At 38.4% G+C, this 27661-nt stretch overlaps 2 protein-coding genes across 4 annotated transcripts in view; one reads left to right on the forward strand and one right to left on the reverse strand.

Annotated features, from left to right (window-relative positions):
• pknox2 (pbx/knotted 1 homeobox 2) overlaps positions 1–10834 on the reverse strand; it is an 85322-nt gene extending 74488 nt beyond the window's left edge. Inside the window, exon 1 of one of the 3 annotated variants that reach the window (XM_059544852.1) lies at positions 10734–10834. The gene's annotated coding sequence lies outside the window, so the exon portion shown is untranslated. The remainder of the gene's footprint in view (positions 1–10733) is intronic. The other 2 variants (XM_059544855.1, XM_059544857.1) reach the window with 2 other exon arrangements.
• A 2323-nt stretch (positions 10835–13157) lies between these two features.
• LOC132132080 (roundabout homolog 1-like) lies at positions 13158–27109 on the forward strand (the record flags this gene model as incomplete). Its single annotated transcript, XM_059544315.1, has 18 exons — positions 13158–13506; positions 14697–14854; positions 15059–15179; positions 15255–15393; positions 15614–15741; positions 15856–15971; positions 16069–16300; positions 16479–16600; positions 17887–18058; positions 18145–18327; positions 18405–18447; positions 18949–19064; positions 19306–19626; positions 19701–19799; positions 19880–20018; positions 24973–25227; positions 25303–25634; positions 26827–27109. Coding segments are annotated over 18 exons (3246 nt in total), but the record flags the coding sequence as incomplete, so codon positions are not given.
• Between the last annotated feature and the right edge of the window lie 552 nt (positions 27110–27661).

Below are 27661 nucleotides of genomic sequence, written 5' to 3' on the forward strand. Positions count from 1 at the left end.
ATAAGCGAGGTGAGGCCGTGTCTCAGTTGCACTAGCTCTCACCCCTCAGGTCTTCATGCAATCCTTATTTAAATGTGGGGATTCCGACGGGACGTGCAGTGAAATTCCAACCAGTGCATTGAAAGAGAATCTAATGAATCAAATCCAATCCTATTAGCCCACATCACAACACTGAGGGCTTTCTGCTTGCTGATCAGTGAAGATCTACCAGAGCTTGAGAAACGCTACTGGATGGATGGACTGGTACATGAAATGGGTTGTGTAATCAAACCAACGGATCACAGACACATTAAACGATGTCTAGGTGTTCAATATAATAAATACAAAAGTGACAGTGACCTTTACAAAAAAAATTTCAGGAGCTCTTCTAAAATCAATGCGTTCATGGAAGGTTTCCAAAAGAAAATCCATTAGAAGTCATGTAAATACGCTCACATTTATGATCATTAATGTTTTAGTTATCAAATAAAGGACAACAGAAATAAGGAAGCTCAGAGTCACTGGCAAAGAGGAAGTTGCATAGCTGCTGCAAGTGGCTGAATAGGCCATTACATTTGCAATTCGCACGGTAAATCCCTTAACACGTGACTTATTTCTGTTTCCTTTCCATTTCTTCCTGTCTTTCTCTCTGTCATTTCCCCTTATACCTTCTTGTTGTCCGTGCTGGTAGTGACACTCTCCAGGGAGTGGGAAAAACGGCAGAACAAAGCATCGGAGGGAGCAGGGCTCATTGGGAGTCTGAGCTGGCGGATTTGTAAAGCAGCCAGCTGGACATACAAAGAGAGTAAGAACAAGAGAGAGAGAGAGAGAGAGAGAGAGAGAGAGAGAGAGAGAGAGAGAGAAAGAGAGAGAAAGCAAAAGAGGGATGCAGAGCCTGAGAGATGTAAGCACGACCCAGGATATGGGTGTAGGTGCTGCTGATGCTCATGAGAGAGGGGGAGGGATAAGGAGGGGAATAGGGTGAACACTAGATCCTGTTTTGTGATCCACTCATGCAGAACTTTTGCCCTCACATCCCTGGCCTTCTATTCTCCAGCTCTGAGCTCTGCATGCCCACTCTTCACCCCTAACACCCCCATCTCCAACCTTGAGAATTTTTAAATCTAATAGGTGTTGGGAAATGTTACTTGTATCAATTGTTCCATTTTGAAATCTGTAAAGGATTCCTAAAAATATTGGTGCAAGCATCAAATCCCTTTTGGTTGTCATTGGATGCAAAATGTTTTGGGTCATTTATAGGTGTGGGGTCGGGTGAGGTCAAATGTGGGTGCTAAACTGGAAGTTAAACAAAATGAAATGACTAGATTTTGCAGTAAACTAAAATATTAGGAATGCGTTTTGTGGATGTGCAAATTCAACTGCAAGATAAAAACATTTGAATATTAGTATTAAAATTAGCATATTTGTAATGTTTATATTTTTTAAATAATTTAATAATTTTTTTACATTTTGTTGACACCAAGAGTGAATATTTTTGGGAACATAAGTGGCAAACAAGTTTTTGATTTGAAAAATTGCATTCCAGTTGACCTATTTAGACCAGGAGGAAAAAAATTTCCTAACAACATTTTTTAAATTTTTTATTCAATTTTATTTAAATAGGGTGTGAATACCGGCAGCTAACATTTTCCTGACTTCCTGTTTTGTTTTGTTCTGTTTCAAATCACACCAAGAGCGAATATTTGTTAGGAATGCTGGCAGCAATTTTTTTTTTTTTTTTTACTGTATTCATCCAACAACAGACCAAGATTTTTTGAAAGGCTTTTCTTTTTGCCCAATGAAACTCACAGGCCATGATATAAGCTTTTGTTGTGATTTGATTCCAGTATAATCATTCCCTACATATCCAGTATCCTATCTTTATTTATGATGGCATAAGAGTCTTGTTTTTTTCCCTACTTGTCTCTTTCTTTAGGAAGATTAGTGTGTTCTATGGGATCAGAATCCCGCCAAATGTATCGCAGTCACAGATCGAAAAATAATAAGCATAAATCAAATATTTAAAAACACGTGTAAAATAATAACGCACAAAACCGAAAAGCAAATGCAATTTTTTTAAAATAACAAACTGCGCAGTCATGGATCAAAAAATAAGCATAAATCAAAAATGTAAACACATTTCAAATTATATTGCACAAAACTGAAACATGAATTCATTTTCATTATTGTTTTTTTCGGTTTTGTGCATTATTATTTTACACGTGTTTTTAAGTATTAGATTTATGCTTATTATTTTTCGATCTGTGACTGCAATACATTTGGCGGGACTCTAATCCCATAGTGTTCTCCATCCTCCTGAGCTGAAGATTAAAGCACAGTTTAAGGGTCAGCTTGAATAGCCCTTTGCAAGTCCACCCTGAACCCTACGGAGGGCTGAAGCATGGCCATTTTCGGGTCCTCACCAGGGTTGCTCAACCTGCAACCTGGCAGTGGGTACAGTGAAAAGAGAGCATTGAACGAACAAGTGACTAATGTTTGAAACCCAAGGTCATGGCTTGCAATATGGGTGGTCTGTGAAATCTAAAATAGTAAATTTGTTTTAGAAAATTTGTCCTCATAAAATACATTGCTCAATTCTCGGAAGCAGCTGAACGAAAGTCAATGGGGTACACTACACAATTAAGTAAATATGTTTTATGTTTATTTTTAGGCATTTTTTTTTTCTGCTGTAGAACACGAAAGGTGAGTTTTGATGAATATTCTAGCAATTCTTTACAATATAATAATAGTGAATGGGGCTATCGATCTTTAAAATAACAAAAAAGCATCATAAATGTTGAATAAAAAAGACTTCTCTGTATTAAAAAGTCTTCTGAAGTCATATGACAACTTTGTCAAAGGAACAAATTAAAATTAAAATTCATTATTACCTTAAATCTCTTCCTGACACATTCATGAGGTTAGTAGTGATGTTTAATTAATGTATTAATCATTCTTTTGAAAATTATATTTTAAATGAATTTACTGGCCTGATCCACAAAACTGGTCTGAATGTTGCATTCACAAATTAAACTGATGGAATGATCTGGTTACACCAGTTAACAGCTTGCTGGGTGGTAGGGCTTGGTACCGAACTTCGATGCCTTTATGGTATCTATGAGTATCTATGAGTACTCTCTCCACCTTCAATACCACGACTTAGGTGCCCTTGAGCAAGGCATCGAACCCCCAACTGCTCCCCGAGCGCCGCAGCATAAATGGCTGCCCACTGCTCCGGGTGTGTGCTCACAGTGTGTGTGTGCATTTCGGATGGGTTAAATACAGAGCACAAATTCTGAGTATGGGTCACCATACTTGGCTGAATGTCACTTCACTATGAGTATTGAAAAATTATTTATCTTTCTGTGCCAAATTTCGGTTCCAAAAGCCAAGCGGCCGGTTTTAATTTTTAATTTTTTTTTGCCAAGCGGCTGTGTCTGTGTGAGCTTGTAGCATACGTGCATGTAAGGACCTAAATTCACCGTGATTGGCTCTCCACCACCACGTGACATGACGGGGAGGATTTCTGAAGATACTCGCAGTCACACAACACAAGTGTAGTTGTTTTTTCTCAAAACGTTTCTGTTTTACAATGCCAAAGAGGTCTAAAGTGTGGCTACACTTTATAAAAGTGGATGCCGTGTCAGCAAAGTGCAACATATGCGATAAGAGTATTGCAACCAAAGCCAGCAATACCACCAATTTAATGAAGCATTTGTTTGGATGAGTGTTTTGCCCTCCCTCCCTGTTTAGTTTGGTCTACTCCATTGCGTATCTTGAAACACGCCCCCTTTCACGTCGTCTAAAAAACAGAGAGAGAGAGACAGATTTATCCGGTACAGCGAATTTCTCTAAGCAGCAGTCCACTGTATATGTTCACTTAAAACATAACCGACTGTGTTTACGAGAATACTTGCAGAGACAATTATTTTGATATAATTGTGTGTGTATCAGGGTTTCCGTTGTCCGGTAATTGCCGGACATTGGCCGAAAAAAAAATGAAATGTCCGACAAAATTAAATCTCTCCTGTCAAATTGTCCGATTAAAATTGCCTAATAATCCCGCCCCCGTAACACAATCTGAATTTGAGAATAAGCCTAAAATGTATAAAGCAAAAATACACCGAACTTTGGCTATGTTATAAAGGAACAGGCTCGTTTGAAAGTTATTAAACATTATTACATGGCTTGGTTGAATTCCAATCTGGAATGCGGTCTGTTATTTCTTGATATCAGACCGCTGCGAAGCACCAGCGGCGCCAGGATTTTGATTGTAGGTGGGCCTCCAGAAAACTGGATGGGCCAGTTAAAATAAGCCAAAAATTAAAAAAAATAAAATAAAAACGGGTTCCCCTTCATCTCCGTTTCAGCGCTTCTCTGGGCACTGAGGACAGCGACTCAGTAGCAGTAGCCTACCTGAATTTAATGTGTAATTAGCATAGGTAAAAAAAAAGATTTTTTGGTTGCTTTTTTAATACAATTACAATTTAATTTAATTTATTGTTTAATGAAATTATAGACCTATTATTTTTACTTTATTAACAGCAACAACAGCTGTAAAGATGTTGACGATCGCAATCTCCGTAGTGAACGCGCCTATAGAGAAAAATGCACATCATGGATTACATAATCAGAGAGTAGCCTATTTCTTTTCGTTTTAAATTGTTAAAAAGACATTTCAAGCTTTCTTAAGATATATTTCATGTCTGTGAGGCCTATGCCTACGCGAGTTTCGTTAAATTAGGATGAGATGCGCTCCAGTTCACGAGCAATGCAAGTGGCCGCGAGCCTGCATGATTAGGCCTATCGTCTGCTATATTTGCTTCTTATGTATTAAATCCAGGCAATTGGTTGATACATTTTATACAAAACAAAATCATGTCTGACCCGCTCCATGTCTCTCGATATTGCGCATCCTATCTTACTCGTGCGTAGGTCTGGACGATTAATTTAGAACCTCTAACCAACGTAATTTTCCCATGTCGGTTATTTCGATTATTTCCTGTTAATACTTCCCCCTTAAAAGCGTGTGTAGCCACATGATTCTGCAAGTCAGTGGCATAAAAACAAAACACGGAGGTGAACGCCGGTTCAACACATAGTGATGGCACGCGAGCGGTGAGCCTTGTGTCTTCACTAAACTTTGTCAGTTGTATTTGTTTTATGGTTTGGACGTTCAAGCGATTAGACGATCGGATATGTATAGTTATATCGAGCTACCTTGTTCGCGCAGCTGCATTGTGGCACGAACACTCATAGCTGTGAAGATAGCACGCACAGAGGAACACAGTTGTCAGCGATGTCCTGTGATTTATCACTAAAGTATCTTAGAATCTCAAAACCTATTATAGCATTTTTTTTTTACGTTTGAAGGAACTAGGCTATTTACAACCCCAAGCTTCACAATAATATAGAGACGGTATGACTAATTCACACATGCAATCACTCGTACTGGTAGTTTGTTAATCTCTTACACCGAGCAATAATATGTAAGAAATGTTAAGAACATAGATAAAATAACTGCTGATAGTGAGCTATGATCGTTCTTTCAATAGGAAGAAATATCCCACCTTTAATAGTCAATCTCAACCGTCTGGCTGAAGCCAGTCTAAAAAGACGCTCAGGACAGTTGACAGAACGCTGCTGCATGTCAACACGAAAGTGTATCATTTTCACGTGTTATTAAGCCTTGCAACTTGCAAATGTAACCATTCAAAAGACTTTAAAGCATTCAAACACAAGACGCGGAAAAGCTGAACTGAGTAGCTGGTTACTCGCGCGCTGTGCTCGGTGCGCATGAGAGAGAGAGCCGCGTATCATAGACAGTAACACTGAACCGAGCTCTCGTTTGCAAAGTTCTCCTTTAAGTTCCTCCTGCACCTCAACGAACAAAAACAAATCGCAGTTTAAACAAACAGAAAAGGATGTGTAAGAGCCCCCTTAAGCACCGCGCTGTTCTGGTGTTCAGGTGTTCAGGGCTCACGCAGAGAGAGGCATCTCAAAACACTTGAACACCGAATTTGTCTGTATTTGCTCTTGTATCGACAAATACATAAAAAATATGTGAAAATACCCGTCTTGGATAGTATGTTAGAAAAAAAAAAATCGTAGGTGTATTATATTGGATGCATACATTGTCTCTTAAAGTGACCACGCGCCTAATAGGGCTTGGACGGCGCGTTGCATTCTGGGACGTGGCGGGCATTTTGATGATCAAATAAACAGAACAAACATACAAATTAAACACTTTCAAACAGGGCCCACTGGTACAACCTGAACCGGGGCCCCGCAAACACCAACTATGGCCCTGTTTACCATACAAACCTTGTAAGTGAACTATGATGGCAAAAAAACTAAACAGAAACAAAATAATTGTTCATTAATCGTAATCGAAGTAAAATGTTCAATTAATCGAGGTTTTGACTTTAGGCCATAATCGTCCAGCCCTACTCGTACGGTTAACTTTTCACAGTCAACTTAAATTAAAAAATAACATTATAATATTTTAACAAATATTTAACTAAATAAGCTTATTTAATGGCTACAACACATATAGTTGACCTAGAATCTCTATTTGTACAAATTGCTGCACATTCATTTCATTCTGAATTTTGCACACATAAGTTGAACATATCTGCAACTTTTATCAAGTTCACTGATAATTATGCGTGCATTTATGAATTATTATCTTAATCTATAATGAAACAAGGACGAAGCATATAAACTGCTTTGTTTGTTTAGAATGGAATGGATCGCAAATAGATCCGAATGAAGAAATGAACCATAGTAGAAATTTTTTTTTTCTGTCTATTTGAAAGTTAGGCTAATAAACATGTTGCATTCGGCGGTCTGATTATGTCATTTTTTACGTTACATAGCCTGCCTCCAGTTTTCCTCAACTTGACTAATTAAGAGGCGATACTTGACCGGCATATCATCAAAATGTCCGGAAAACGAAACCTCTGCCGGTCACTTTGACCGCCACCATTTTTTTCTAGCGGAAACTCTGGTGTGTATGTGTTCATTCAGAAGTTACGATACGTGAAAGATGAATTAATTCTCTGTACGCGCATTGTCTGAAATGCTGCTCGTAGCGCGTGCTTTGAATGTATGGGATTTAAATCCTGCCATGATTCAAAACTGAAAATACAGGTCTGAAAGGTTGAAACTAAGTGTTCGAAAACTCAAAATCTTAAAAAAAAAAGTTTTGCAAGATCGAAAAATAAGATTTGCAAGCTTGCAAAATGTAAAAAAAATAAAAATATCTCTGCAAACATTGTTGTTTTTGAGATTTCCTTCTTCAGAACTGCAACATTTTTTTACGATGTTGCACAAATAATTTTTCAGAGTTTCATATTTGTCAGTGTTCTCCCACTGTATTAGATTGTTTTCCAGGTTTGAAACCTTGTAAATGGTGATCTGAAAACTGGTGTGCGAATGTGTGAAATTTTTTTTTGAAACTCTGAAAACAGAGCTTTGCAGGCTTGCAAAGTGGTAAAAAAAAAAATTACATCTCTTCAAACGTAATTTTGTTTTTGATTTTTCCCTCTTCAGAAGTGCAACACTCTTTTTTTATGGTGTTGTGCAATCATTTTTTCAGAGTTTCGAATTTGTCACTGTTCTCCCAGTGTATAGTTTGTTTTCAAGATTTGAAACCTTGTAAATAGTGATCTGAAAACTGGTGTGCGAAAAGATGAAAAAAGGTTTTGAAACTCTGAAAACTGAGGTTCGAAAGGGCGAAACTTATTACATTACATTACATTTGCACTCCTATTGCAGACAATTTTTTCAGAGCTGAGTTTACAACACCCACTTTGCGGAGATACGCGCACACAGTTGCGAGCTTGCGTCTCACGTGATTTGTGGCAGCGTTGTCACGCAGCTCTGCTCTGAGACTCTGAAACTCAGACTGAGCGAAAATTAAGCTTCGCAACCTCGCAAATAAAAAAAAAGCCTGGAGGGAGGGCCTTCTGCTCTTGGCCAATGCTTTGCTGTCTGCTGACGTACAGTCCAATCACAAGTCGTATTTACTGGAAAGGTGGGATTGACCGACTGCTCCGCCAATGACAAAAGCGCAAAGCATACGCAAACAGAGGATGCACAGATTTCTGTCCACAAGGCGGTCCCGTCGCGGTCCAGTTCAAAAATAAAGGTTACCCACTTGTCGCTGAAATTCACCATACAATTGCCAGTAGCCACTGAGTTTACCACTGATAGACATTCCGTTTGCATGACTTTTTGAAGTTTTACTGTTTAAAAAAAAACTTTCATTGGTGTAGTTTATAATATATTTGACCATTTAGTGTAGGGGTGTAACGGTACGTGTATTCGTACCGGACCGTTTCGGTACAGGGCTTTCGGTACGGTGCACGTGTGTACCGAATGACCGAATGCAATATTTTGTGTGCGGAACATAGGTACATTTTCGTGTTTCCAAACGAACATATTAAGTGGCGGAAGTCTCCGCGTTCAGTGCAAATCCCGCCCTGCAGCTGATTCTAAGGCCGGTGACACACTGGCTACGTGGCGTGAGCGTGGCGTTTCTGCTGCGTGTGAGTTGCATGACGGCTGCTTCGCATTTTCTGTGTCTTTACACACCAGAATCGTGACTGACGCGGCGCTGGTGCTGCTGTAGGTGACATGGAGGGAGGCCGCCGACAGACCAGGATCTTGTCTTCATGACAACAAAATCTATACTTCATGTTGAGCTTAAATATAAAGCCTACTGATAAAGGACTCCGTCAACAGTATTGACGGCAAAATAGACTATGTTTGACAGGTGCAATATGCCAGTGTGTCACCGGCCTAAGGTTTTCAAAAGGCATCACGCGGGTGTGAACATCACTACAACTAGGAAAAAAACTATTGTAATTCAAACACAGCTCCCATCGGCATTTAAACAGACTTTTGCTCTTAATTCCGATCGGTCCAACGCAATAAAGAAATCTGAGCAGGTCTAAAAACTGAAACTATTGATGCTGCACTTTGGAAAAGTTATATATATTTTAAATATGAGCAGGCCTACAAGCTGGGATTGGTAATGCTGTACTGTAATCATAGTTATTTATTTATATTTTTCATTATATTTTATTATATGATATTGGTTTGAGACAGAGTATTTTATTTAGTGGAGAACTTTGCAGCAGTATTTTATTTCTTATTCTTTTTTTATTTTATATATATTTTATAAAAAGTATTAAAAAAAAACAATTTGTAAACAAATTGTTAAAAAAAAGTTTATAGTAATAAACAACCTGCAGTTTAATGTTTGCATTTCTTTCCCTTACTGTACTGAAAATGATTCGAACCGTGACTTTAAAACCGAGGTACGTACCGAACCGTGATTTTTGCGTACCGTTACACCCCTAATTTAGTGAATAACTTTTGAAAACTGTAGAGAAATGATAACAGGGAAAAACAGGGAAAAACAGGGAAAAGGTTGCCGTTAAACCCATTTCCTCTTCCTCTGCTATTCTTGGTATAGTTTTTATTTATTTATTTGTTCATAGTTGTATTTATTTGTAATAAACACCTGAATTAAACTATCTATCTATCTATAGTTAAAACATAAATATAAAATACATATTACATTTTTTGTTTGAGCAGACCACTTGTTACTTATTAAAAGTATGCTTTATTCCTTACTTTAGTCCTTTTTGTAATATAAATAACGTTACACTCAAACACAGACATTGTTAAGGAATTCAAAGAGAATGTGCTGAAAAGTTACTCTGGGTGCTAAATCAGCCTGGAGATCTTTTGCGGTGCAGCTTTAATTCTGTGTTGGGGTATGCAGCCCCATAGTCCCTCAACATGTTTTGTTAGTCTCTGAAAGCTGGTGATCCACAGGCCATCAAGGCACTGCTCTCTGGATCAATATACGTGTCCATCAGTGTGGCCTGCTCTTTTAGGCCAGACAATGAACAGTTCTCTAAACAGCACTTTATTTATATTTGCCTTTTGAGAAAATGAACTGCCACCGCCTCTGCTTTTCTCTCCTATCCTTTTCGCTTTCTGTTTTCTCCTCTCTCTGTCTGACCCCCTTAGCTACCGTATTTACACAGACTTAATAGTAATTGGAAGGAGCAAGTGTTGCTCCTCAGTATGGTAGCAGCTGTGCTTAACTTTCACCTTTTGTTGCCTCTTAATTTTTTTCTCATACTTTGGTTGTATTATTTAAGAAACATGAATCTACAGCACAAGTATGTGATTTAATGGGAAAAGTTTCTTAAGTCCCTTCAACTACTGGTTCATGTCAGTAATAACACATTTTTGTGGGAAAATGTCATGCTGATTATAAGGGTTAGGATGGTTAGCAATAGCATCAATTTGTATTCAGATATAGAGCAATTTGTGCAGCTTACAAAGGAAGTTTTTCTTGGCCGTGAGGTCTAATGCTTTCCTGCTTCTGTATGCTGTCATCACAAACATTTAATAGAGGTCTTAGCTTACACATTAAATTACTAGCTCAACTAATGAAACCATACATGACCACCACCACCATCCTCCTGAAGTGACGACAAAAGTTGTCTAGAAATTTCACTATGTAAAAAGTGGATGTAGTATAGAAGAAAAAACAAACCTCCTCGGTCTACCCTACTTGTAGACCTATGTGTAAATGTAACAAACACGATTTGGCCCAAAGTAGCCTACTATGTTTAAACTACGTCGTCTTGAATTCAAAACAAAACCTAAACAGACGGCAAAAGCACGCCTTCGGGGGAACTTTATGCGTAATCACATTTGTATTTTACCTCACCAAATTGTTGGAGTCATTAGTAAACACTGACTCGTCTGTAAATCCGCTCGCCTCCAGTCATCATGCCATCATCATCATCATCATCAGCTCCTGCTGCTGCTCCAGTCAGTAGTGATGGGATTTATGGCTCTTTGAGGGGATCCGGATCTTCGCGATCCGTTCCTTTCAAAGAGCCGTTCAAAAGAACGGCTCTTTTGGCTCTTTTAAATATTTAGTCAGTTTTAAGAAGCCAGCTTGGAGCCATCTCAGTTTATCCTGGAAATAATCACTGGGAAGAATGATGAGGTGAGATTTGTAGTCAAATAATTAAAACTCAGATATCACACACCAATATCTGAGTATGAATTATTCTGAAATATTGATTATTACCTCATTTGTCATGTGTGGACTATATTCCATAGGGTTGCACAAATCCCTCTGCTTAGACAGTGACATCACTATTTTGGATTTACCTTTAGTACAAAGTGTGTGTGTGTAAAGCTACGTTGACTTATGTTATTCATACAATACCTACTCACGAATAAACATCAAAAAGAAAGCCGGCTGCAATGAATTTATGTGCAAAACAGCTTTTACTACAAACACTTCCACACAAGAACATTGTTATCACACAAGAACATTTTGATAGAAAACAAAAAAAATTTAAAGTTAGAATAAATAAAATGGAAATGTCTACATACAATTACTACTGTAAACTTTGCAAACATCAGCCCCTTCAAGTCAATGAACAATAACAAAGTGGGCTGCAATAAATGTCTGTGCAAAACAGCTTTTTTTTCAACGCTCCTACCCAATGACAGAGGCACGCAGGATGTGAAGGACGTGAAGGATGCGTGCACAACTAATAACTTATATCATCACGCTATAAAGGGTTGGCCTGCGCTGGGTGCGCCCCTCCCCCTATAACTGTTCTGTCTCGCGGAGGAGGTCATTTGTGTGCATCTGTGTGAAACACGCATAGGATAAAAGAACGACAGAAAGAACGGCTCCCCTCCAGCCGCGACTCGGCTCCCATCGTTCATGTTTATGAGCCGTTCAAAAGAATCGGTTCGTTCGCGAACGTCACAACTCTACCAGTCAGTCAGTCAGTCAGTCACTCACCGGGGCGGGTCTCAGTCCGGATGGCGTTCTGTTCAACACTCATACTAACTAAAACGACAGAGACATGACTGTGAAACCTGGAGATCTTAACTGAAATACCATTCCGTTACATAACCTAGAAAACTAAATGTTTAAATCTAGAAACGATTCGTTTTATTTGTTTTCAAGCAATAATAACTAAATTAGAAATTGGATTCGATTATTTTTATATTATTATTGTGATGGTGGTAATTTTTTCGTTTTTTGTGATTTAAATTATCACATTTATTTAATTTTTTTAGCGATGAATGCGATCTATGCGTTCTCTTAAGAATAGATGTAAAAGATTATTTATGCAAACAGTACGTTGCTTTATCTTTGAACCCCTTCATCGTTTAGCTACATTTCATTCTATTACTCAAAAATTTGTTACATACGTTAAAGGTGTAAGGTACGTTAAAACACCGCCTTTTAGAAAGTTTTATTTTGTGAAATTATGTTTCCAGAAGCCATCATAGACTGACATATTTGCCTTTTTATAATCTAATGCAGAACCCATCTTTATGCACAAAACTATTAGGTGTCTCAAAACCCCATGTAGAATTTCACAATATACTGTGGAAAGTGCAGCTTTACTTTTTTCTTCTTCTAATTTTTTTTTTTTTTTGCAAACATCCCATGTTTCCCCCAAATACAGTGAAAATGACATCGCAGGACTGTTACTCTTGATTTCCTCTCTTTCAGGAAACTACCCCATCAGAAACAATAGAAACTTTTAATAGTAGAACACATTTCTGCCAAGAATGTAGTGCTGACATTCTCTATTGTGCACTTCACCCTATTACCTCCTCTTTTCATGCATCACGAAAAGACGTGAATTATTTCAGTTTGTTAAACAACATTATTTGAGTTTTACAAATTAAAGTTCCCCTAAATCCAATAGACAACAAGGACTTGTTGTAAGACCAAACCAATTTTTTTTAGTTAGTTTGTTTGTTTCAACGACACCATCTCATGCTCATGTGATTGCCATGTTTTGGTTTGAGAGTACAAAGAGACAATGTAGTACACTGAAAGTGGGTCAATAATAGCAGAGGGCCATTCCTGCACTTGGTGCACAGGTGACGGATGTCCTGTTTGTTGGTCTGTGACTTTGTTTGTGAGTGCTGAGCTTTTGTTCCTCTCATAGTGGGAAAAACAGCCCCCCACTGCTTCCGTTCCATACAGGAAATGTGTTTCCTTTACTCATCCCAGGGTCATCTAGCCAAAATAATTCAATGACCTCTCAGGATTGTAATTTGTTTACTGTATTTGTTTAGTGGAAGTTACTGTTGTTTGATTGTCCCAATTCGGTTCTCCAGGTTCCAGGCCAGTTTCAGATAGTGGTCTGCCTCATATCATTCACCATCCATCTGATGTGGTGGTCCGGGTGGGCAGTCCGGCCACTCTGTCCTGCAGGGCAGAGGGCAACCCTAAGCCCACCATCCAGTGGCTTAGAAATGGTCAACCACTTGATACGGACAAGATGGATGCGCATTCACAGCCTGTCATTTTATCAGAAGGAAGTTTGTTCTTCTTCAGCGTCGTCCCTGGCCGAAAGAGTCAGTCCCATGAAGCGGTATACACCTGCATGGCTCGCAACAGTGCTGGGGTCGCGACTAGCAGAAATGCCTCTCTTCATATAGCAGGTTTGATTCATGAGAAAGTGTGATCTTTTCTAATATTAAAGAGATCACCTTAAAATGAAAATTCTCATTATTTACTCAAATGTTGTTCAGAACCTGGATGACTGTCATTCTTCTGTGGATCATAAAAGAACATATTTTGAAAAGCATTGTCAATACAGTGAAAGTCAATAGGGTCTTGATGGTCAGTTGTCACCTAAACTCACCTGTTTTAGATCGACAGACCTTGATAACAACGAGTAATCCATCAAGACCTACTGGATGAGGATGAGGAAGTTTATTAAGATGATTCATGAGATTACTGGAGATCAGATGTCAAAGTTTGCCTTCCAGCCCGAAACAAACAGAGCATTAATTGAGCTCTGACAGCATGCTGTGTTTGTAGCCCAAATAGATTCCTCAGCTGGCTCGTTTCCATTTCACTGGATTGGAGCAGGATCAGATTGAGACATTAAATCAATTGCTGCATACAATGAATTAGTATTTTGCTTATATCGATTTCAGTGCTAGATAATTTGAGACACCAACAAGCTATGTCAAGAGAGTTGACAATAGACTTTGATTACTAAAGCAAAAGGGCCTCTTTGAGAAAAAGATTAGACATTCCTTCTCTGAAATGTAGCGACTGACCATTAGCATTTAAACTACCTTAAACTAAGATTTAAAAAAAATGTTTTTGAAGACTCTTATGCTCACAAATTTGATAAAAAATACAATTCAAAATTATTACTGATATTACAATACAATTTGTATACAATAAATAATACAATTCAATTATTTCTTTTTATATACTTTAAATTGCATTTTATTCCTTTGATGGCAGAGCTGAATTTTCAGCATCATTACTCCTGTCTTCAGTGTCACATGATCGTTCAGAAATTATAAATAGAAATATTTTGTAACATAAATGTCTTCTCTGTCACTTTTGATAAATTTTCCAGACCCTTGCTTAATAAAAGTTCTTTCTAAAATAATTAAAAATCTTACTGACCACAAACCTTTGAACAGTAGTGTATGTTAAGTTTTGAAACACTCTATATGTACAGAGAGAGAATATATATATATATATATATATATATATATATATATATATATATATATATATATATATATATATATATATATATATATATATATATATTAGTTTTTTAAAATTATTATTCACTCATTCTACCCACGTGTGTGATTTTCAGCTCAGCGAGAAGAGTTCCGTGTGCAGCCCAGTGACGTGGAAGTAGCGATTGGCGAGGTGGCTGTGATGAACTGCAGACCACCTGTTGGATATCCTGAGCCCAACGTAACCTGGAGGAAAGACGGGACCCTAATCAACAGCAGCAATGAACATTACACTGTGAGTGCAAAATATACTCTAATTTGACTCTGTTTTCTTATTTAATGGGTTTGATTTATCAGTTAAGGTCTTCTTCATGAGAACTCTACCCTGTGTATGTCTGTAGAGGGCAGTATAACACAGAAAGTGAATAGAGAGCTAGACCTGAACAGATAGACTGAACAGTGTTTTGTGTGCCTGGATTCTTTGTATCTGTTTGTATAGGAGCTGAATGGTAAACTGATCATTGCTCCAGCCCAGAAGAATGACTCTGGAGTTTACAGCTGTATAGCCTCAAACACAGCTGGAGTGAGAGAGAGTCGTGCGGCTCGGCTGTCTGCATTAGGTGAGACTATCATTGCTCTAAAAGAATAGGAATAACTCATGCATGAAGACTCACACATCTGACCTTCTTCCTCAGCCAAGCCAGTGTTATTGCGTAAACCAGAGGATGTTTCAGTGCAGCTTGGAGCGTCTGCACAGTTTTTCTGTGAGGCCGATGGAGACCCAATTCCTTCTGTAGAGTGGAGCCGAGAAAAAGGACCTTTACCCAGTGGCAGGTCAGATGCATGCACAGACCCTTCATAAAAACCATCACAGTGATGCTCATTGTGCATCATGTTTTAATAATATAGAATCAGTATATAGTAATATAGTCCCACTGCAGTACCTAAAAAGAACCTCCAGGGGTCTGCAGCCCCCTTAGTAAAAATCCCAGATGCATAAGGATTGTGAAATTCCTTATAAATTACATTCGTAATCTTATATCGCAATTGCCAGATATTTAATCAACCCCGACCACAGTCTGCAAATCCACTATGTGACAGCGCAGGACGCGGGCAGCTACACCTGCACTGCGGAAAATAAGCTTGGGGTGTCTGTGGCCAGTGCACAGCTTCTTGTAGAGGGTAAGAATGCATTTAATCAGTCAATTAACAGCACTTAAACAACTTCCCAGCATTGCCATTTGTATTCCACTCACCTTGTTTAGAAAAGTGATGTCTGGCTAATATATGTAACAGATGCAGGAAGCACCAGACTGAGAGACTTACACAAGGAACTGTCTGCCTTACGCGTGAGCCTGGAGAACGTCACAGTTATGAGTACCGCCTCCAACATGTCTCAAGTTATGTGGAGGGTAATACAGTTCAGGCACCACATTTTAAATAACTGTATTTTCTTAAGTAACATTTTAAGATGGCATCACAAGTGTTCTGTTGTCTTTCTGTTTGTAGTTGCAGTCGTCTATGTCACAGCCTCATTATCTTGAAGGCTTTGAGGTGCTGTATCGCTCTCTCCTGCCGGCCAGCTCAGACTGGACAGCTCAAAGGGTTCCTCAGCCTGGCCTTCACACACACGTGGGACCTCTGAAACGAGGATACAAGTACGAGTTCAAAGTCCGACCCTACGGCAGCAGCATGTATGGCAGGGAAAGCAACACCAGACACTTACGAGTGCCAGAGATAGGTGAGAATATAAATGACCATATTCATATACAGTACCATGGTATTTGCATGGTACTCCTAAGTACATCAGTTGAGGGTGGTATTGTTAACTAAGAGACTTAAAATTTAAATTGTATAAATTGTATTAACCCCAAACCTATGGACTAAAACCAAACTGTAACCATGTGCCTGGTTCACAGTCCCCAGTGCACCACCTCAGGATGTGTCCATAACAATGCCCACTGACAGTAATGACACAGTGCACCTCAGCTGGGAGCCTCCACCTCATGATGCTCACAATGGAATCATTCAGGGATATCAGGTATTATAGTGTAAAGACACTCATTGTGAAACAATGCTAATATTGCCCTGAGAGGCCTTCTCTCCAGTAGATATGGAGGAATTTGTAAGAGAAAATAGTTTTTTCTCTAGTTCCAAAATATTAATTTAATTAAATTTCATGTTTAATCAAAAGCCTGGAAGCAGTTAAAGAATTCCTATTTGCAGCCTAAAGGCCTGTTCACACCAAGAACGATAACTATAAAGATAACTATAAAGATAACGATATTAGCATCCACACCAGCGAACGATATTGTCTGTGTATTCTAAGCAGACACGCGTCTGCTGCTTTAAATTCTTGAGCTCATTACAGCAGGATTGATTCTGATTGGTTGGCAATGTTTTTTCGTTCATCAGGGAAAAAAAATCGTTCTGAAAGTGATTCCAACGATATCGTTTCTCTGTGCCTTTATCGTTATAGTTGTGGTGTGGACTCTGCTATTCTTTAATATTGAGAACGATTTTTAGAACTATATCTTTATCGTTATCTTTATAGTTATCGTGCTTGGTGTGAACGGGCCTTAAGACACTTCTAGACTGTCTGATCACATAGATTCAGATCGGTTGACTGCTACAAAAAAAATACACTATGTTTCTAGTATGCCACAGTAGAGTCCTGCACAGGTCCATTTTTGGAGACCCACGCCCGCTCGTACCCGCAAAGTTCAGCACCAGATCCGAACCGTCACCCATGATAATATAAAATCGTCCACAGTCATAGGTTTAAGTTGCGTTCTCTATTCTTGAGTTACAAATCCAGCTGTGGAAAAGTCTCTCTCTCTCTCCGCAGTGGCGGTGATGTGATGGGTCTAATGTCATATCGTCATTGCATTTGTGTAATGGTAATTTACAGTAGACATACAAATATTGCACATATTTTTCATCTGCGCTACTACCTGCCCGCAAGGAGTTAGTTATCCGCCCTCACCAATACCACCCCCCCCCCCCCTGGAATTTAAGGAATGTCAAAATCCACCTGTTTCAGCCACTTTTATGCGGGTATCCGCGGGTACCTGACCCGTTGCAGAACTCTATTCCACACTTCAGTTTCTGATTACAAAACTGATGCATATTTTCCACTAATTTATTTGTTGCTCTCTATATAAGCATTAGCAGAGACTGCTGCACCATTACATTTTGAGTTCCCACTTCAGTCTATTATTGTGATAACATATCGACCTAAAATCACATAAAATTCAAATATACATACAAATATATGTAATATGTAGCAGCTGCTTGATTTTACTATGCTGTTTTACTTTGTGACAGGTGTGGTGTGTGGAGACTGAGGAACAGAATTCTTTTAACTGGACAGTGGACAGTGGAACACACAGTATTGAGATCAGCACATTGCAGCCCGGCAAGCTGTTCTGGGCCACGGTGGCTGCCGTTAACGGGGCAGGAGTGGGGGTCCAGAGCGATCCATACAAACTGCTCATAGGTAAGTGAAGAAAACACTAAGGTATGAAACAATCATTTTAAAGTGTATTCTGCTCGATATGTTATTTGTTGCTCTTTCTTTCCCAGAGTCTAGGCTGGAGGCGACACCTTATCAGACAGGCATACTCAGTATGTCTCACTTCCTTGCTGTGATTAAAAAGCCAGTAATCATTGGCAGCGTTGGCATCCTCCTGTGTGTTTTTATGATCACTGCCGTGTTTTTGTACAGGAGACATGTCAGACCCACCAACCTGGGAGGCAAACGCTCAAGTAATCTATAAAAAAAGTCTTGATTTATTTTCGCTTTTCTATACACACATAATCATAATTTTCACTTTCATTTCTAGGCTTATACGGACTTGAAAGTGAAGATCACATCATCAAACACAGGTAAAAATGTAGATGTTTGATTTAAAAAGACAATAAAGGAAGCATACAGTAGTTCAGTGATAATACTATTGAAATTTGAAATATACCACAGTACTGCATGATAACCATGTTCATATACAATTGTACTTTAAAGAATACCAAACTACAAAAAAAAAAAACATTTTTCCAAGACACATTTCCAAAAAGTACACTAAATGTTGATTTCAATATATGCACCAGCTAGTAACTATGGAATCTAATTTCTATAGAAGCTCATCTCTTTATTTCACATGAGAAAAAAGCCATGCTTTGTTAAAACTAACTTATGAGATAACAAAAATCTAAATTATGACATACTAAGTTGCAATTATGAGATAGTCTTCTTATAGTACATTTTAAATAATAATTATTTATTGTATCATAATTATGACAATATCTCATTTGTCAATTTACTTTGTATCTCATAATTTCAACAAGTCATAATTTTTACTGTTTATCTCATAATAATATTTTCCTTTCTAGAATGGCAACACCAGACTCTCCATGGATCTCTGGAGGCTGGAGGCCAGATTCCAGCAGTGAGCCCAAGCAGGGCCTTTGGACCCAGAGTCAAGAGAACTCTGGCTTGCGGAGGACCAGTAAGTCACGATTTTAGTTAATATACATAGTCATAACCTTCTCACGAGTTTCAAACCTCACCTACTATTCTTTTTTTTCCTCTCGTCATCTCTCTGGATGACAGATATGTTCTTAGAACCTTAAAAAAAATGCCTGTCACCCCTGACGTCATGACTCTGCAGTCCTCTTCAACTCTAATTACCGTTGACATCTTGGCACATTATGTAAATCAGTCTGTTTTTTTTACCCCCCTACTGACAGCTCTGCCCATTATGGCTAAAAAGGACACCAACCATGTACGGTCAGCCATCCCGATTGTACCAGACAATTGTGGCGTCTATGGCACCTTTTATGTCGATCTAACCGGCAACGAACTGAAGACATTTAATAGTCCAAGACGCTGTCCAAGAATGCCCCACAGCAAATCTCCGCTGCATAACTCCGAAACTGTTCGAATCACTGAACCCATCGTCAAAACTGCTGTTGTGAGGGAAGTGCAGGCATTGCCATGGAAACGTCCCTGCCCTGCCCAGCCCAGCATGGGAGTTCTGAAGGAATCATGGGAGAAAAATTACAAGCGTGGTGAGACATTCATTCATTCAGCGAGTTATTCACATTTATTTTGTCCAGCACTAACACAATTTGTCTACTTTTAGAGCTGCATGCTGTAAAAAGTGCCCCACTAATGCCTGTGAGTCTGGCAGTGTGCAGTGCATCGAGTAACCATCAGCAAAGATTCAATCAGCACCCTGCAGGTTTAAACATTAGCATGTCTAAAATCCTGTTATACAATCTATTTATTTAATCTGTTCAAAGCTGGTCTACATTCCATTAGGTGGTGTATCGGAACCTGTGAAGCCGCTGAGTTCTTCACGTATCCTGCACTACTCTGCCTCTCTGCAACTGGTGGACATGTTACCCAGCCCTACATCTCTTCCTGTGGAGGACAACCACAGCCTCAGCTCAGAGGACGAGTGAGAATCACATTATACCCAAAGCAAAATTTAAATCTTCAATGATTTTATTGCTCATTTATAGCCCAGTAGAACATATTGGTAAAACTTTATAATAAGGTTAAATTGGTTAACTTTAGGTAATGCATTATATATCTTTAAGTCACAATGAACAATAGTTTTTAGCATTTATTAATCCAAGTTAAATGGATAGTTCACCCAAAATGAAAATTTGGTTATCTTTTTACCTATGTCCATGTCGTCCAAACCTCAATAACTTACTTACTACATAACAGAAGATGTTTTGAAAAATGTCTCTGGGTTTATTGTGTGTGTGTTGGGTGGGGGGGTATTTTTTGACAATGAAGGTCAATGGGTTCCAGTATTCCAACATTCATTCTTTTTTCATTTTGAAGAAGTCATACAGATTTGGAATGACATTAGGGCGAGTAAATAAATGATGACAGAATTTAAATTTTTTGGTGAACTTTAAATGTTACTTTATAACTTTATAAAATACTGCATTTTAACATTTCAAATTATATAAATCACTGTTCAGGTTACATAAAGTAATGAAACTTTACTGTAAAGTAGTGCCGTTATGTGGTTTAAAGGTATCGCCTCTGTGCCATGTTTCCCTTAAAGTAGAAGAAATAAAAATAAGCACAAATGAGACAATCATTGACATACTAAAAGAGTTTGAGCTATAAAAAGAATGTGGGAAATAAAATTCAGATAATTTGGTCTGGAAAGAGTTTGATGTAAGACTTTTGCAGGTGTCTAGGGAAATCAGAGCACAGTATTTGACATCTGAATCTATAAAGGAAACATGAGATCACTAGGGTCTTTCTCTGAGCAGAAACTTCTAAGAAGCTATAAATTCATCTATTTGCTATCCATTTGATCTCATAGCTATCTAGGAGAAACAATTAAAGATAAGAAAGTGATCTCATTTGTGATTTTTCTTCCCTATAGGCAACAGTATTCAGCAGAACGCTTTGAAGTTTTAGGTTCCTGTTTATCAGAGTTCAGTTCCTTCTCAGTGCATAGAAACAAACTAGAACTTTAGATTGTCTTTCTTTTCAATTCGGCTTACCCAACGGTCATAAACTTCAGTTTCACCATTGTCATAGCAGGATGCGAGTAGTGGAAAATCGCTACTGCCACAGAGCTCAAGATTAGTGTCCATTTCTCAGACATTTGAGAGGTTGCCGGTCCGTAATGACGTGTCTGTGACTATACCGTGTCATAATACCCTGAGAAGAGAGAAGTCTACTACTGTCTCACTGCTCTGAGACTCAAAACAATTTAGTTTGTAGCTCAACTCTAACGGGTGGGGAGTTTAAAGAGGAAATGGCCCACACCATTTATTAGAAGGTCTGTAAGTGGAAGGAAGTGTGTTTTAAATGCTGTTGGACCAAAAAAAAGTGGCTTGCTGGGAGGGACAAATAAATGGCAAATCATAGAAATCTGATGTCAGCAACACAGATATATGAACAAAAACCTTAAATGTCTCAAAAGACATAATGAGGTTAGGTTTCATGTACAGGTGCTGGTCATATTATTAGAATATAATCAAAAAATTGATTTATTTCACTAATTCCATTCAAAAAGATATTATACTAATTCATTACACACAGACTGATATATTTCAAATGTTTATTTCTTTTAATTTGATGATTATAACTGACAACTAAGGAAAATCCCAAATTCAGTTATCGCAGAAAATTTGAATATTGTGAAAAGGTTCAATATTGAAGACACCCGGTGCCACACTCTAATCAGTTAATTAACTAAAAACACCTGCAAAGCCTTTAAATGGTCTCTCAGTCTAGTTCTGTAGGCTACAAAATCATGGGGAAGACTGCTGACTTGACAGTTGTACGAAATCGACCATTGACACTTTGCACAAGGAGGGCAAGACACAAAAGGTCATTGCAAAAGAGGCTGGCTGAAGTGTACAAGTAATAGCGATAACCGCACCTTGGAGAGGATTATGAAACAAAACCCATTCAAAAATGTGGGGGAGATTCACAAAGAGTGGACTGCAGCTGGAGTCAGTGCTTCAAGAACCACTACACACAGACGTATGCAAGACATTGGTTTCAGCTGTCGGATTCCTTGTGTCAAGCCACTCTTGAACAACAGACAGCGTCAGAAGTGTCTAAAGACAAAAAGGACTGGACTGCTGCTGAGTGGACCAAAGTTATGTTCTCTGATGAAAGTAAATTTTACATTTCCTTTGGAAATCAGGGTCCCAGAGTCTGGAGGAAGAGAGGAGAGGCACACAATCCACGTTGCTTGAGGTCCAGTGTAAAGTTTCCACAGTCAGTGATGGTTTGGGGTGCCATGTCATCTGCTGGTGTTGGTCCACTGTGTTTTCTGAGGTCCAAGGTCAACGCAGCCATATATCAGGAAGTTTTAGAGCACTTCATGCTTCCTGCTGTTGACCAACTTTATGGAGATGCAGATTTCATTTTCCAGCAGGACTTGGCACCTGCACACAATGCCTAAGCTACCAGTACCTGGTTTAAGGACCATGGTACCCCTGTTCTTAATTGGCCAGCAAACTCGCCTGACATTAACCCCATAGAAAATCTATGGGGTATTGTGAAGAGGAAGATGCGATATGCCAGACCCAGCAATGCAGACGAGCTGAAGGCCACTATCAGAGCAACATGGGCTCTCATAACACCTGAGCAGTGCCAAAGACTGATCGACTCCATGCCACGCCGCATTGCTGCAGTATTTCAGGCAAAAGGAGCCCCAACTAAGTATTGAGTGCTGTAGATGCTCATACTTTTCATGTTCATACTTTTGGGTTGGCCAAGATTTCTAAAAATCCTTTCTTTGTATTGGTCTTAAGTAATATTCTAATTTTCTGATACTGAATTTGGGATTTTCCTTAGTTGTCAGTTATAATCATCAAAATTAAAAGAAATAAACATTTGAAAAATATCAGTCTGTGTGTAATGAATGAATATAATATACAAGTTTCACTTTTTGAATGGAATTTGTGAAATAAACTTTTGATGATATTTTAATTATATGACCAGCTCCTGTATAGGGTAGTTGGTCTCAGATGTTGCTTAGACACAAAATGAGATCGACAAAGTAAGATTATAAAGCTTTAAAGTTAATGCAGGTAGAATAGTTCAGATTTTTTGTTTTTGGATGTATTTGATGAGAAAAGAGTTTGCACATTGCAGGTTCTGCAAATTGTTTTAATCTTTTTTTAACTCAAACTGAGACATGAAATTACTAGGGGTCTCTTCTTTGCAAGGAATAAAAATCAAACAATCGGTTACTCAAATCAGGTCTAAATTTCTGTCTATGATGAATAGATTAAAAACATCTAAAAACATTATTTATTTATTTTATTTACCTATAGGTAAAATACAGAGAAAAATAGATAATCATTATCACAAATTAAGAATTCCTTCCCCAACTTATACATTAGTTGACACATTTTAACTTTTAGTTAAATGGCCAAGTTTGATTCATTCATTCCCCTGTTTTAGGTGACCATGTTGTACTAATTGTTTTTATTTAGTTATAGGGAAACTCCACCCCAAAATGAAAATTTTGTCATTAAACACTTACCCCCATGTCATTCCAAACCCGTAAAAGGTTTGTTCGTCTTCAGAACACAATTTAAGATATTTTGGATGAAAACTGGGAGGCTTGAGACTGTCCCATAGACTGCCAAGTAAATAACACTGTCAAGGTCCAGAAAAGTATGAAAAGCATCATCTGAATAGTCCATCTGCCATCAGTGGTTCAGCTGTAACATTATGAAGTGATGAGAATACTTTTTTTTGTATGCAAATAAAACTAAAATAACGACTTTATTCAACAATTCCTGTTAACAGTCTCCTCTGTGTCTCTCCATATCATCGTATGTTGCGTATGCTCTTCTGTCTCAGCCGTGCCACAAAGATGTGCTGTTTCTACATGTATTTATGCTTTGATTTGAAAGAAAACAATGCGTGTGGTGTGGCTGACACAGAAGAGCGTAGCCAGTTTGAGTGATGTGGAGAGACAAAGGAGACTGTTGACAACAGAATTGTTGAACAAAGCCGTTATTTTTGTTTTATTCGCATACAAAAAATTCTCGTCTAAAAAGTATTCTCGTCTATGGTTGAACTACTGATGGCAGATGGAATATTCTGATGATGCTTTTCTGGACAGTGTTATTTACTTGGTAGTCTATGGGACAGTCTCAAGCTTCCCGGTTTTTAGCCAAAATATTTTAAATTCTGTTCCGAAGACGAACAAAGCTTTTATGGGTTTCCTTTTGGGATGGAGTATCCCTTTAAATGAAGGCCACAAATGAACAAATAATGAAGTTGAATTAGTAAACCATGGGCATGACTTGCTAACAAGGGATCAAATGAATAAATCACGGGATGTCCCCTGCAGGGCTCCATAGTAAAGTTATTTTCATTAGAAATGCAGCAGACATAAACAATTAGCCTGTTAGCTTAGCAAAAACTCTACACATATGTTTAGTTATACTAGAAAAGGTTATAATTGAACATTTAGGTTGGGTAAAGGTTTAAACTTACAGGTTAAATGTGTAACATTACGCTACGCTAATATGCTGATCAGTTAGCATGCAGAAGTAAGATAACTAAAAAATATGAGAATTGTTTATTAGCTTAGCAAATACATTACACATATGTTCAATTATACAATAAAACCTAATAATTTAACTTTTGCCTGTGTTGAAGGCTGCTACGGTATGCTAAGCTAATATGCTAAGCAGTTATCATGCAAAACGAAACTAATCAAAAAGGTTAAGGTAAAAGGTAGGTAAAATCTACAACTTAAGTTTTATACTATTATAACAGCAGATGTAGCAATGCCAGAAATGCTAGGTGTAGTATGTTAGTATGAGTGATATGCTAGTATTTAGTCACTGGTTAGAAAGGAAACATGATTATGATATGCCCAGCTATATCTGATCCCTCAGGTCTACCAGATCCACCAAATTGACAGTTGACATCGGCTCTCTGCAGTCTGTGTGTACGGCCTCTGGGCTCCAGGGTCCCGCTACGGCCACAACAGGCTGTCCAAGCCACCACAGTCCATCCCAGCCAAGCCCAACCTTCAGCCACCTTTCCACGGCCTCCTTCTGTCTTTCCAATGATGACTACCAGGACACCACGCTCAGTTCTCAGGGCCACACTCAATACATGGAGACCAGCCTCAAACCACAGGGGCAAAGGTAAAAGAATATCTGAAAGAGCATTTATTTGAAGAAACTATCAAGCCAAGGGCTAATTTTGATGTCTCCCAACAGTACGTCCCGTCAATGTTCTCCTTCAATACCCCGTACGTTCTCTCCCACGCCCACGTTTGGTTACATCTGTGGGCCTGCGGAACGGGAGATGGATGAAGAGCGGAAGTCTCAGCCAGTCGGCCTCAGGAGAGCTACCCTGAGGAGCACGCAATCATCTTGCTGTAGCGAATGGGAGGGTTCGTTGTGGAACGGCTGGGGTTCGGTTTCAGAGGGCAACATGGCAAGCGCTCGAACGAGTATCATCAGCTGTTCTGACTACTCATTCATAAACGATGCAAATTTTGCCCGCATCCTGGCTATGACAGTCGAATCCACGAGTGGTACTTTATCAGGCAAGATACAAACTCATTTCAACCTCTGTAGAATTAGGTTGTTGTATTTTATTGTCTCCACATGATTCAAGTACTAAGCTGGTCAACAGCAAGTACAGATGTAGTTGTCAGATATGTTCACTAGGTGGAACAATCTGCTCATGCTATAGAGTTTCATGGCTTTATCAGCAAGTCCACACAGATTCAGAGTTAGTTGACATGTAGTTGCAAAGTTACTTACAGTAAGTAGAATGTCTAAAGTGGATGCAGTTTAAACTTTGCATAGTCATCAAAAAGTATTGTTTAAATATTTGCTTTCAATTTAGCTCATTTAAAATGATTCATAATTTTGTGTATACAGTGCAACCAAAATATTTGGTCACTTAAAAATGTCTGAATATCACTGCATTAAATAAAGCATCAACTCAAGTGGCTTTTATTCTAAAGAAAGAAAATACAAGCAAAAGATGTTGCTAGGTTTTAAATGAAAAATAAAGATTTTAAACACTTTCAGCTTGTCAAATCTTAATGGAACATGTTCGTAGTTAATGTGATAAATTACACCTGCCTTCACCCAGAGACCTGTATGTTAAAGAATAGCAAAAAATTACTCATAAAAGTGAGGTTAGTTTTGAGAAAATATTTAATCTATTTTGTTATCTAATGTATTAACATTCAGACTATTTAAAATGGCACTTAAGTAGCTTGTTGCATAACTAGAGGGGTGAAGTTTCATTGTCAAATCAGATTCATGAGGCACTGCAGCATTACTCTTCCCAATGAGACAGTGAAAAATAGCAGCGCTACTTTGGTACAATGAGAAATAATGGGATTTGAAAGCCTGCCTGCAAATTGTCTGAGCTCCCCCATCATCCTCTCTGAAGTTTCAGCAAATCAATCATGGCTTTGAAAAGAGAAACCTACTGGGATTTTCCTCTTTCCATTTGCTGATTGTTTCCCCCTTTCACTCGCTCCCTGTCTGTCTTTCAATCTCTGTGAATGCATCAGGTTATATGACTAGTACATTTTAACTGATGAGTTCAGCACCATTGTGCATTATCATTGAGTGTTATAATGGTAAAATTGACTTGTACGTCTTTATACGCGTTAACAGAATGCTTTTCTTTGTGTATTTTGTACCTATGTGCATGCATATGCATTCATCTGCCTTGATTTCCTTTGTGATGTGTATGTGATCGTGCATTTTCTGCAGATTCCTCCCCGCCTGCATCCCCCCTGAGTGTTCTGTTCCCCCCTCGAGATTGTTTTGGAGAGGTGGAGCCGCTGCCCGTGTGGGACTGGAGCACAGCGTGGGTGGAGGAGTTGGAGGCCCAGTTAAAAGCCTCCAACAAGGCCAGAAAAACTACCACATCTAGCCGACACTCAGGCATTGAGCGCTGGAGAGGACATCTGGAAACTCCCTTGCACCGATGATCGACTTGCACCTGCCTAGGGGTCGTTTATGGACTACATTTCCCTGTATTCCTCAGGGCAACCCCCATTTCTTGTAGTTTTGATGGGCTTGGGTATGTAGCAAGGTCAAATATAAGAACACACTGCTGCAATGTACAGTAGGTGCAGTTTATATGCCACGATTCATATGGACAGTTGAGTTGTACCACACTATAATAAAGACTATTGTACAGGATGTTCATATTGGCATTCAACAAAATGAAAATAAATCAATTTTATTTAATAATACTCCACAAACAATTTTATAATATCATATACGCTTTTATACGACAGAGTTATCGAAAATACACAGGAAATATTATACAAGATGCTTTTTTTTAGGATTCTTTTTTTTAATTATTTTATAATTTAAATTCATTTCTTATTTTACTTTGAAAAATTATAGTTGATTTTGCATATAAATAAGAATATAATTTAACTAAATGTTAGCAGTTTTAGATCAGTTTTTAAAACAAAAGTAATTTTTATTGTTGATTTTATTGTTTTCTTTTTTTTATGAATTAGCTGTCAGATTTATTTTACGTACATCATAAATATTTCTCACAATTGCAGCACTACTAAAAAGTCACTTTTAT

This window comes from Carassius carassius, chromosome 49, assembly GCF_963082965.1.
Source record: "Carassius carassius chromosome 49, fCarCar2.1, whole genome shotgun sequence".
In the NCBI taxonomy this organism is placed as follows: Eukaryota; Metazoa; Chordata; class Actinopteri; order Cypriniformes; family Cyprinidae; genus Carassius; species Carassius carassius.